The sequence below is a fragment of the Patagioenas fasciata genome, chromosome 6, assembly GCF_037038585.1.
Source record: "Patagioenas fasciata isolate bPatFas1 chromosome 6, bPatFas1.hap1, whole genome shotgun sequence".
NCBI classification, from domain to species: Eukaryota; Metazoa; Chordata; class Aves; order Columbiformes; family Columbidae; genus Patagioenas; species Patagioenas fasciata.
Genome location: NC_092525.1, coordinates 29,539,725 through 29,551,493, shown reverse-complemented (window position 1 = coordinate 29,551,493; position 11,769 = coordinate 29,539,725). Strand labels below are relative to the sequence as shown.

The window sequence follows — 11,769 nt, the reverse complement described above, 5'->3', positions numbered from 1 at the left end:
TGTCTCTTTAAATGTTAATTGAGCTCTGTAGTGTATGTTACCTGTCAGATAAGGCTGCTCTGCAGATGCTGACAACACATTCTCCCTTTTGTGCTGGCTCCAGGGAGCAGGACCAGGATGAGCCGGGATCCAAGGCCAGGCCTCCAGCCTCTGCCTCCCTGTGCTGCACAGCCCTGCTGCTGCAGTTTAGCTTTGAACAGGCCCAGGAAATGTGGAAAGCCACCACGCTTTCATTACCATCTTCCTCCTTGATTGCAGCTTGTATATACTTCAAGAGGAATGGACCAAATTCACATTAATTTACACCTACTGAAACTTAACTAGAAATAGTAGCATAAAGCACAGACCTTAGAGCCGAGTGGCTGCCATCGGGGGGCTGTACATGCATCATCGTGCTGGTCCAGTGATGCTGCCTTGCCTGGGGAAATGAACACGCTCAAAAGAAAACGCCAGGAAAAGGTAGGATGAATAAAATAGTACCTGGCACTTACCTCATTGTGGAATTTCAGTAATGGAATCCTTTAGTACTGTTAAAACATTACTAACCAGAGCTTTTGATAAAAACCATTTAATATTTCCATTGAAACTTACACATGTCAAAACAAATGAATATACATTGACATAGTGCTGATTTATAAACAAATATGCACATTTTGCACTGCAAAACAAAGCACTTAAATATACAATCCTCTGGATGCAATTAAATAACTAAAGTAAAAGGTTTTAAATATCTTTAACAAAAAAAGTATGTAAATAGCCATTAAAAAAGTGTATTTTGAATGTTACAAATACTTGCATGCCAGCGCTTTAGTGAGACACCACCAAATAAAAAAGATGGCACAAAATGAAGCTGGGACATGATTTGGAACCAGGTCAAACAAGTTGAATAGACTCAGTCTGCCTAAAGTTGAGATTTAAGAGTACAGCTGTAAGACTGTACAAAAATTTAGGTTAAAGTGTAATTAGTAAAACTAAAGTAGCTTTTAGATGTGATACTTTGATTGATTAGTTAAATTTTCAGCTATTTCACCTTATATCTTTTATGCATGTGGCCTGTGGAATATGATACTGACAGATTAATAGAAAATTTAGGGTGATGAAGAGTGAGAATCTTATAAGTTGATACATTTGGGGAACTAATTTGGCATCCTTAATATTAAATACATTTGTAAGTCTATATGCAATTCAAATAAGCTGGTTGCAAAACTAAGCAGGTTTTAAAATTAAAACTGCAAGGGAGGATCAGTGAGGCAGCTGTGCCAACTTAAGAGCTTGACCATTGTTAAAATCAACAGCCTCAGCCTGCTCCTCAGCACTTGCTGTTGGCATCATCCTTCTCTGAAAGGAGTAGGGAAATGTATCTAACCTGCATCTCATCAGCTCCTGGAACAAAACACTCCGTGTGCTGTGGGGGTTTTTAGGAAGAATACAGGGTCTCCAATACACCGAGAGAAAATTCAGCACTGCCCCTTTGGCTTAACTATGACACTGGCTCCACTAAGCATGAGGCTGTTTAAAGCTTTATCTTTTCTTTAGGCTTGAGTATCCTGAAAAGTCATACAAGTCAGTCAAGATATCTTTCTCAAAGAAAACAAATTCAGACTTAGAAAATTCTGTGAGTTCACATTGATACTTTACCAATACATTGTTGCAGGACATCCACAAATCCCCCAAATAGTTAAAAGCAGCCTCTTCTTAAGCACCCTGCCTACTATCCAGGAAAATAAGCTGACGCTGGTGTTACTGCAGCTTTTGGTGACGGTTGGGCTTTTGTTGGTAAGTAGGGTTTCAGATACTCTGTAGAACAGCAGAAACAAGATTCTGTTCTTCGAACCATAAATGTAAATACCCTTTAAGTACATTTCAAACAAAGTCTTGTTTTACTATTTCCATACATACCTGAGTTCAATGTATTTTGACTAAGCCCTCTTAAAGGAATGCTGTCATCTTTCTTCTTGAAATACTTTGATTCCAGCCCCAAATTATCACCACTAGAAATAAAAAGGCTAATTAAAATTTAAAACAAATGTCATTAGCTAGCAGTACATCAACAAGTGTGGATACAGACTCATGCAGAAAAATCAAAGTGGAACTACTGCACTCCTGTGAACTCTTATTTAAAGTTAAACCACTACCAAATAAGAACAGTCTACAACTATTTTTTCATTGTCACCAGGAGGGACAATGAACTTCTATTCCTTGAGACCCACTCCTGCAAGCACAGCTCCTTGTTATCTACAAACCATGCTGAGTGACCAGTTCAGTCTATCACAACAACTTGATGGAGAAAGGCAGATCACACAACTAGCCTGGCACTGGAAATGTTCTGCTCAGTTCCAGACACACATAGAAGACAAATGGTTTTATAAAAAGATTAAAAAAAAAAAAAAAAACAACACAACCCCCAAAAAAACACACAACAACAAAACCACCACCACTACTAAAAATACAATAGATGACACTTACTTCTCCTTGTTTGTTGGATGGCTGCTTGCAGCAGGCACTGTCTGAACACTGGAACATGGATTCATTTTAGAAAGCTGTGTGTTACACTGCCCCTGCAGAAACAGAAGAGCTGGAGGTGAGAGAGCTACACCAGGCACGATGGTTCACCCATACCTGTATTCAGAGTCAGCTTTTTGGGGACTAATGTTCCTGTTCTCTTGCACAGCACTTCTGCGCAGCAAAGCACACAAGAATAAGCATTCTAGAAACAAGCATTAGCTATAACATAACTAATACTGACAATGTTTAAGACAGGAAATTTAAGAGTACTAGGGTATACAGTAAATATTTATGCATTTTGAGAAATAAAACACAAAGCTTTGTTATTTTATGCCATCCCATTCTTAACCAAGGAGAAAAGTCAAAATGCCTGCCTTTGGTACTGGATATTGTGAACTGACAGTTCTGTTGTGCACTGGTTCCACCAAGTTCTGGAAGGCATACAGAGGAGAAAGGGGATGATTGACTCCTGAGCTGGGAAAGGATGGTCGGTCAGGCTGTAAGAGAAACAGAATATGTCCATAAAGGAGAAAAACAATTATTGAAGTAACTGTTTGTAGATATCTGAGATTCCAAAATTAACAGGTAGCCACAATCACAAAGCAAACACTCACTTGAGTCTTCTGGATGGGAAGAAAACATCCCTTCTTCAAGACCCACTTTGTAAGGAAAACTTGTCACTTTTTATTAGTTAGATGAGTTGAGCACTCAGCTAACAAGCTCATAATAAGCTACACACCCTATAATTGTTGAATAAAGTAAATGTATCCAGCTATACATCAGAGACCTCTTTGCACGAATATGCCCTTCCACTGCGCAAAAAGCAGCTCATTGATTACTGAGTGACACGGACATCTGTACACACCGGGACAACAACGAACTAATAAGCTATGGTATTTATCAAAAATAGTAGGTAATATGTGTCTTACCCCTCATTTTCATGTTTCTAAATAGCACTAACAAGAGTATTCAAATAGTACATTTTTTGCAATCTTATACAAAGATAATTAGCACACAAGTTAACCTCACAACACAAAAATGCCACCTTCCCCCTCGCCCCCTTCACCCTGCACTTCATCTTTTCCAAGCTGATTTTGCATTGTTTTGTGTATTTTTATAAATGACAGCTTAGAAAATTGTCACTTTGAATGCCAAGGCATCAAGTAGCACCCATCAGGGTATTGTGTTACTAAAAAAAACAAACACTAAAAAAACCTAAATGGAAAAAAAACAAGCACACACCAAAACCCAAACCACCACACCCACCTGAAACTATAGGGCTCTAAGAAGATGAAAGCACTTTTCCTTTTTTCTGCAGAGGCCCTGTGTTTCAGGACATAATGACTACATCACAGCCATGGTGTTTACAGCTGTATCTTACCAAGCCGTGAGGTGACAGGACACTCCTAACAGCACCATGCGTCGGGGCAGAAGTCTCCAGCTTCTTGCCCATCTGAATTTCATTCAGCTGTTTGTTCAACCATGTGATAACTGAAGAGAGAAGAAAGAGGCTGAGTCACCTCCTACCTCTTGTAAGCCATTTAAAACAGCAAATAGCCCTTCCTCAAAAAAAGCAACAACTTGGAGGACTATTTTTCCTCCTTAAGCTCAAGCATGACTACAAGTCCTAGTCTTATCAAAAGCCTTTATGTTCAGAGCTTCTTCCACCCTGCAGACCATTCCCGCCCCCACCTCCAGAGTTACTCCCCACACACACCACCACAAGCCCCACATGCAATGAAATGGTGTCCACCCGCAGCTCTAGGCTGCTGCAGAGCCGCTACAGACAGAAACTCGTTTTCCATAAACAATAATCACAGCTCTTCACAGAGAAAGAGCACAGGTAAAGCAATGTCGTTGATTCCCTTAATTTTCACCAGCAGCTACTTCATTGTCTTTTTACAGGGAGAGAAATGAAATCGGACACACCTACCGTTTTCATTGGTTTTCAGTAGCTGCTTACTTTCTTCTAGCTTTTGTATTGTAGTTTCCAGCTGTTCTTGTAGCTTGCAAACCTGCAATATTCCCATAATAATTATAACACCATCGGGAGCTGCTACTCATTACAAACTGAAGAAAAATTGTAGCATCAGTAAATAAAAAGGATCTATGAAGTTGTTCCAAAATTATTTAGAGAAGTTTCAACTCAGGTTTTCACAAGAGCAATATAATTCTTTTTAAAAAAAGCCTTACTTTTAGCTGGGGTTTTAACAAGATTACAGTCAGAAACTTCTACAACCTTAATTCTTCTATGATTAAATAATGCAAAGACTTTAAGCAGGGGAACATACCTAATGGAGAAAAAACCCACATTCGCACTGTTCCTGTTCTCACCTCCTTCACCAACCTGCACATGATTGCGCTCTGTAAAGCACGCCAATTCATCCATCATATTGCTCTGTGCTGCTAACAATGCAATTCTACTTTTCTTCTATATGGATAGATGGCTTTTACAAATCAGTTTAATATGAAAAAAACCAAGAAGTTGATTACACATTTGAACGAACATGTTAAGAATACAATACTTTCTATTCCACAGAAAGATGTAAGACCTCGTTGCTGTATTAAAACTCACAAACCCCACTACACTGAACACAACAGCATTTACCAAACAGGGGGTTCACCCATCACAATACCTCCTGCTCTTTCATCCGCAGAGATTGTCCTGTCTCCTGCAATTCTCTCTGCTCTTTTTGAAGTCTCTCCTCTTTTTCTGCCAATAGCTTTTCCTGTTGAATTGTTACTGTATTTTTCAATTTTAATTTACTCATTAGAGTTTTCAAATCTCCTTGTAGCTTCTTGATAATTTCATTAGCCTATTAAAAAAAAAAAATCAGATATTCTCAAAACAAACACCTAGAAAAAAGGAAGACATTTCATGAGGACAACAGCACATTCAAACAAACCTTAAGAAGTTCGGCTGACAGCGACTTAATTGTTGTCTCCAGCTTTTCAATATGACTTTGTTTTTTCTCTGTATTTTCTTCCAGTATCACCTTTAAAAGAATATAAAAAATATTGTAATAAAGATATAAGACATTGCTTATGATTTCAAGTAGAAGCTCAATAATTCTTTGGGAACTAATTCTTACAAGAAATTCAGTCCTTGCTTTTTAGTCAAATTACACAGATATCAATTCATCCATTTTCTGGTTTACTAAAATTACCACTGACTTTACTCCAGAACTACAGTATTAAGGCAGCAGTGAGCCGTGTCAAACTGGATCAGTATACTTTTGATGCTATAATTTAGATTCTTTAACTACATTTGAAAGCTTACTTGCTGTATTCATAAAAACTGGTCAGAGACTACAATTGAGAAGGTTCTACATAGCTTTGCAGAAAATTATTTTGAAACTTGAAGGAACCTTTTGTTCTTGTGTCGCATCTAATACTTCTTTTGTTCTAATAACTAGCTGATCTTTATCTTTGATCTCTTGTTCCAGAACCGCAACCCGTGTCTGTAGCTGATTAACGAGCTTCTCTTTTTCATGACATTCAGCATCCAGAGTAGTGTTCTCCCGACGCAGCGACAGCACCTCCTGCTTAGTTCTTTGACATTCCTAGAATGTTGGGAAGGAGTTTTATTTATTATTTTTAGGAAAACCTCTAATAGTAACTTCAATAGATATACCTAAATAGCAATCATAGTGTGGGATGAATAGGAGCTGAACAAACTTAATATGCTATATTTCCTATTACATGCATAGGTAGGCAGTGTTAATGATTTAAAAATAGTAGGTTTGGTTATGGAAATTAATAAGCCATACATCTTCTATTCCAGAAAGCTTTGCTTTCAGTTCTCTGACTGTGGAGTCTCCTTTGTATCTCCTTTCTGTTAGATCTTTATTGATGACCTCGAGTTCTGAGAGTCTGTTCTGCAACTGTTGAATACTCTTCTGATGCAGATTTTCTAACTCCTTTTTCTGTTGTTCATGCTGTTGCTGGTACTGAGCTTGTGCCTATGAGAAGCAAAGAAACTAAGTAGGCATTTAATAAATCTGAAAATTTAGCCAAGAAACTATTCACATATAAGAATACTGTTAATTTTTTCCCGTTGTCATACCTGGAGAGCTCTTTCCTTCTCATTTGTCAGTTCCTGTGTGTGTTTGTTTGTTAGAGCAGCAGTGTATGATGTCCATTCATTTTTCAGTTTGTCTAGTTCTCGGCTCTTCTCTGACAAGCTCTGTTAAAGTTGGACAAAGCATATGGAGTTTTAAAAATTCAAGCATTTCAGTCAATACTGAATGATTCTTTACTATTATTTCTTTAAAAGGACATGGAAAGTCTAAATTTCAGCATCAGATGCCAAAATATCTATTAATTCTGTAAAGAGGAAAGTATGGCACCAAGAAGCTAGAGAGCGCATTTCTGACACTGTGGAAAAACAATCTTCATTTCCAACTGTATTTTCTTCCAACCACTATTTAAGGGTGAAAAGCCAGTCTGCTCATGTTCCCTACCCTTGTAACAGAACCTAGCAGGGGAAAAAAAAAGTTCTTAAGCAGCATATTTTCCTCTCTTTGATTTGTAATTCTGCATTCCAATTCAGCAAACACATTCCAGTAACTCCAGCTGAAAGTGCAAAGATGAGGTAAACAAGTATTCCATTCCAAAAAAGCTCCATAATAGTTTTGATGGATTTTTTTTCTGTTTCATGATGGTTAAAAAGTAACCTTGATAGTTCTAGAATTTGACACAAACACAAATGTGAAGTCATTACTGGGCTGACTGCAAAAAATCAAGAAGGAGCAGAATAACATGAAGTCCAAGACTTCTGATTTATCTATCACTGTTTCACAGTTTTTCCAAATCTAAGGATTTCCAACCCTTCACCAAATATGTAGAGTGTATTTATTTTCACACTAACATATATTTAGTATAAAACTTGTGTGTGCATATACAGACAGACCTCTGTACAAAATACAGTAAAATTCTGTTTTACCACTTTAAGAGCTAAATTTTATTATCCAGTTGCACGCTTTACTCTTTCTGAAGAAAAGCTCCAGCAGAGAACTACCACTCATTCCCAAGTTAATTCTCCTGGCCAGGCAGCAGCTAAACCAACCCGCCCACAAGAAGGTACATTTGCCACAGACTAAAAGAAATGCAACTGACAACAGTAAAGTTAAAAATGTGCATTACCTGCTGAGTATGGCTCAGTTGTCTGGTAAGAGTCTCTTCAGTTTTTCTAAGCTTTTCTTCCAACATCATTTTGTCTTCCTATGTACAAATTGATATCAAATCAAATCCTTAGCTATCAAATTACAAATAGTATTATATTTACCTTCCATTTTATCAGCATACCCTGCCTAAGCAACCACATACCCATTACATTTGCAGAAAAAAAACACCTTCTGAAGTAATCATAATCAATAAGATACAATTAATAAATTTAAAAGAAAAGGCATTAACCCACAAGGTAAAAACTCTGAATTAAATTCTTAACAAGTTTCTATAAGGAAATACTATCATAAAGACTTGCTTAAAAATGAGTTGCATGAACAAGAAACCAACTGAAACACTCTAAATTTATTTTATTAAAAAGGCTTATTAGGTGGTTATAAATATCACAGCAAAATAGAAAAGACATAAATCCCAGTCTGTGAAACTGAAACAGACAACAGGCAAACTATGAGACCATTAATTTCTCATTAAATAAAACCTAGCATGCTACCAACTGCATCAACATTACAATTTCATTTGCTATTTATAGCTACTAGCCCTTTGAAGTCCATAAAACCTTAGAATCACAAACGCACGCAAGCTTTCCTAAACCCAACCGCAGAGCAAAGAGATGGAAAGTCGACAGTATTTTATTTTTGCAGCTGATCTGACAATCAGCCCAAGGCTCTAAAGCACAAGACACTGGAGCATTTACACAACAGCTGTGTTCTATGTGCACTGCAAGTGTGATGTCTGATTTTCTGCCAGGTCAAATTACAGCACTTGGTTGAACATGCATGTCATATTTTCATTGCCAGAGTGACAGTAACAATTCACTTTTATAACATGCATCCGAATAACTGCATGCAATTACATATGCAAGATAAAATAAAAAATAAAGCAGAGCATACAATTTGGTACATACTTTTGAAATATAAGAGTGAAAAAAAATGCTTAAATACACATAGTATCAAGGCCTAGTTGCAGCTATGACAAGCCTTCATTTTACCTTAAGGCATTTCAAACAGCTGGCTAAAAACTTCTTTATTTCTGCATCATTTCCTGGTAGGAATTTTAGAGAGAGATGGGTAAGATGTTTAAAAGGGTTGGTCTCCACTACATTTAAAGAGACAGGTGTGTGATCGAGAACAGGTGCTGAAGAAACTAACTGCAACAAAAACCTAGAGAAAATACAAAAAATTAACAAGTGTTTAGCATATTTCCTTTCCTGAGAGTACCTGTAGATCCTATAAGCTATTTTCAAATAAAATATATGTTTATAGGTTCAATAAGTCTGTCCAGTTTTTGCTTGAAAAAGAACTACGAAAATCAATCCTTGTGTTGTAGTTAATATTACAAATATCAACTGAAATTTTTGCACCTTATAATAAGAAATGCACAAAACTAATCAGTTTGTTTATTTGTAAAGTTTTCAGATCCAAAACTTGCTTTTATGTATCCTGCAACCTAGTAAAACCCATAGCCCCCAAGACATACTTCAGGAGATGGCCTGCCCACCAGAGTAGAGCAGGGACTCTGGGCAGGGCTTTCCTCAGCACCCACACCAACAAAAATAACATGTGAAAAGGCCACTACAGGAAAGAATGGACCTCATGTCCCCCCACTCATGTCTTAACATCTGAACCCTGAAACTTAAAAAAATCCTTGTCAGAATGCCTTATAACTCTACCTTCTCCTGTGAAACAGAATGATTCATATCTCAGTCCACCAAACTCAGATTAGCTGTCTAGCATTAAACTCCTAAAAAACAACAGCGGCCTAGTGCTGCATCCTTGCACATCTGCTCGGGTGGGAGCCTGACAGCTTCAACTCAGATGGGAACACTACTACTAGACATTAATTCCACTGCTCAGTCCTCCCAAGTTTTGTTAGTAACATCCACCAACTGATCTTTAGATATGTCCAGGGGAAGGTTAATTCTCCCTGTTCTGCTGACTCTTCTCAGCCTGAGTAGCTGATAAGTATTTTAAGAACTCAACACAGAGAAATACGGCACTCAGTTATTACCTACCTTGGGATATCTTTGTTCTGTTCCTGAATGCACTGCTGAAGCAGGTCTATAAATTTTTGTGGGAAAGCAGAGAAGTCCACCAAGAGACCCTGCTGGGATTTTAAACTATATAAACAGAATGGAAAAAACTATTAATATATGAGAGAGTAATTTATTTCCTATAAAATATTCTGTTTACACCAGTAGAAAGAAGTAATTCTGATCATGGCATTAAAGTTCACTGGTATGTTATTTTCAGTCCTGAACAGAGAATAAATGTGATCGTATATTGGATAATAACCACCAGAGGCTATTTTTGATTTCAAGAGTTCCTGCAAATGGGCTGCGCTACGGAAGAAAATAAGTTACTGTGGCAGAACAAATGTGCTCCTTTGAGTAGACAACTTCCCTACAGCACAGAGTGGTACAGTCATTGGATGAGAGCACATGGAAGAAGCAAAGGACAAGGGAAGACTCAACCACTAAAAAGACTTTATCTACTCGTTTATTTAATTGCACACCTTCACCATAGACACAAACTTAACCAGAAATAGACATTCAGTAGTATTTGCACAAAGTCACAACTTGTATAGCAAAACACTTCTTCTGCACTCCTGTTTTACAAACACTATTTTACCTTTTGATTCACACACTGATCACGTATCTTTTAAAAAAAAGATAATAAACAAACAAAACTCTCAAACAACAAAGGAGAAAACTGAACTGCTCATGCTCGGTGCCCAAATGTGATGATCAAATTCTGAGCAAGTCAAGTGAGACCCACAGTTCAACTAGTATGCAAGAAACCTCTAAGACAAAGGCTCAGGTCTGTGAATCCATGCCCATGCAAACAGACTTTGCTCTTGCAATTAGTCCTTGAAATAGCTCACACACATACAATAATAAGGAGTAGTTAGGATAAACAAGATGCAAGCAGTAATGTGAACGGTGGTACTGTAGCTACGTAGGAAGGGTAATATCAGGATTCTGTCATTCATCTGGATAATTTGAGCCAATCGCTTTCCCATACTTGGCTGTTTCACCAACTGGTCAAAGAGAACAACACGACCAAAATACTGACAAAACTCCACAAGTGAAAAATGCCAAAACCTAAATTTTAAGACAGACCATTCTAAGCTAAAAATATTCCTTCATTCTCTTTTGCCATTTAGAAACATTGTACAGACAAAACATTATCGTTTCACTTGCCTTTGAAAGTCCTCCTCAGATATGACAAGGTTATAAAGGAAAAAAGGATCAGTATCATCAGTCAATCGAACAGCTAAATCCTGAAAAAACAGACATTTAAATATGATTAAAAATACTACAAACCACTCTGTAGGATTGTTTAAATATTGTAAAGCAATATTGCAAACGGTATTTACTATTGTCTTAAACCAAAAATAAGATAGAATTGTGGTGACTAATTCAAAAGGTGGAAACCATTAACATCTGACACAACTTCAAATATTACAGTGGGGAATGGACCACAAACACATCATTCTCATAACTGGAAGTTTTTTCAGAGCACACCGCTCCTGTAAGTTTGAGAAAACGCCTTCTGAAGAGTTCATGTATTTGAATGCAGACCTTCACAAAGCAAACAAAATGGATACAGATGAAGTCCAGTAAACTCATAAGGAAAATTGCAGCATTATGCTGCTTAGCTTATGCCAAACACCTGATCTGTTGGGCCCAGGCACCTGTTCTCTATAAGGAGGCTCACACCTGTGTGATGAATGTAACATTCCCTAGCAGAGGAGAGGAAAGAAAAGAAGCACAGAGCTGACACAGATCTTCCTGCATTACTGAAGTGTGACCATAGCACATGTACACACACAGAATTGAAACGAGTTTCAGTAACTCAGATACCAGTAACACTAACAAAGCACTCAGTTGGAGATGTGTAAACAAACACAGAGATTTATATGTGCAGCTCTGCTTATGCTAAAGCTGACATCAGCCCACACCAGCCGCGTTGGTGAGGATACAACTGCCTGCTCGGTTTGATGTCCCACTGACTGACCCAAGCATTTGAGGTTAGCTTTACAGACTGATCACTCACCGAGGTACCCAATTGACTTCCA

The 11,769-nt window shown here is 37.6% G+C and overlaps 1 protein-coding gene across 5 annotated transcripts in view; it reads right to left on the bottom strand.

The window, feature by feature from the left end:
- Nucleotides 1-33: 33 nt before the first annotated feature.
- Nucleotides 34-11,769, bottom strand: part of SASS6 (SAS-6 centriolar assembly protein) — a 13,649-nt gene continuing 1,913 nt past the window's right edge. For 3 of the 5 annotated variants that reach the window (XM_071810367.1, XM_071810366.1, XM_071810368.1), the window contains exons 3-17: nucleotides 10,892-10,971; nucleotides 9,704-9,808; nucleotides 8,681-8,852; nucleotides 7,651-7,728; nucleotides 6,572-6,691; nucleotides 6,276-6,467; nucleotides 5,874-6,068; nucleotides 5,412-5,501; nucleotides 5,142-5,321; nucleotides 4,439-4,520; nucleotides 3,887-3,996; nucleotides 2,880-3,002; nucleotides 2,467-2,558; nucleotides 1,900-1,991; nucleotides 553-1,821 (exon numbers count right to left, since the gene is read on the bottom strand). In XM_071810367.1, the coding sequence (XP_071666468.1) occupies nucleotides 1,712-1,821; nucleotides 1,900-1,991; nucleotides 2,467-2,558; nucleotides 2,880-3,002; nucleotides 3,887-3,996; nucleotides 4,439-4,520; nucleotides 5,142-5,321; nucleotides 5,412-5,501; nucleotides 5,874-6,068; nucleotides 6,276-6,467; nucleotides 6,572-6,691; nucleotides 7,651-7,719 (1,455 nt within the window). In that variant the 5' untranslated portion in view covers nucleotides 7,720-7,728; nucleotides 8,681-8,852; nucleotides 9,704-9,808; nucleotides 10,892-10,971 and the 3' untranslated portion in view covers nucleotides 553-1,711. Of the gene's footprint in view, nucleotides 419-552; nucleotides 1,822-1,899; nucleotides 1,992-2,466; nucleotides 2,559-2,879; nucleotides 3,003-3,886; nucleotides 3,997-4,438; nucleotides 4,521-5,141; nucleotides 5,322-5,411; nucleotides 5,502-5,873; nucleotides 6,069-6,275; nucleotides 6,468-6,571; nucleotides 6,692-7,650; nucleotides 7,729-8,680; nucleotides 8,853-9,703; nucleotides 9,809-10,891; nucleotides 10,972-11,769 lie in introns of those variants that run through there. The other 2 variants (XR_011739777.1, XM_065841787.2) reach the window with 2 other exon arrangements.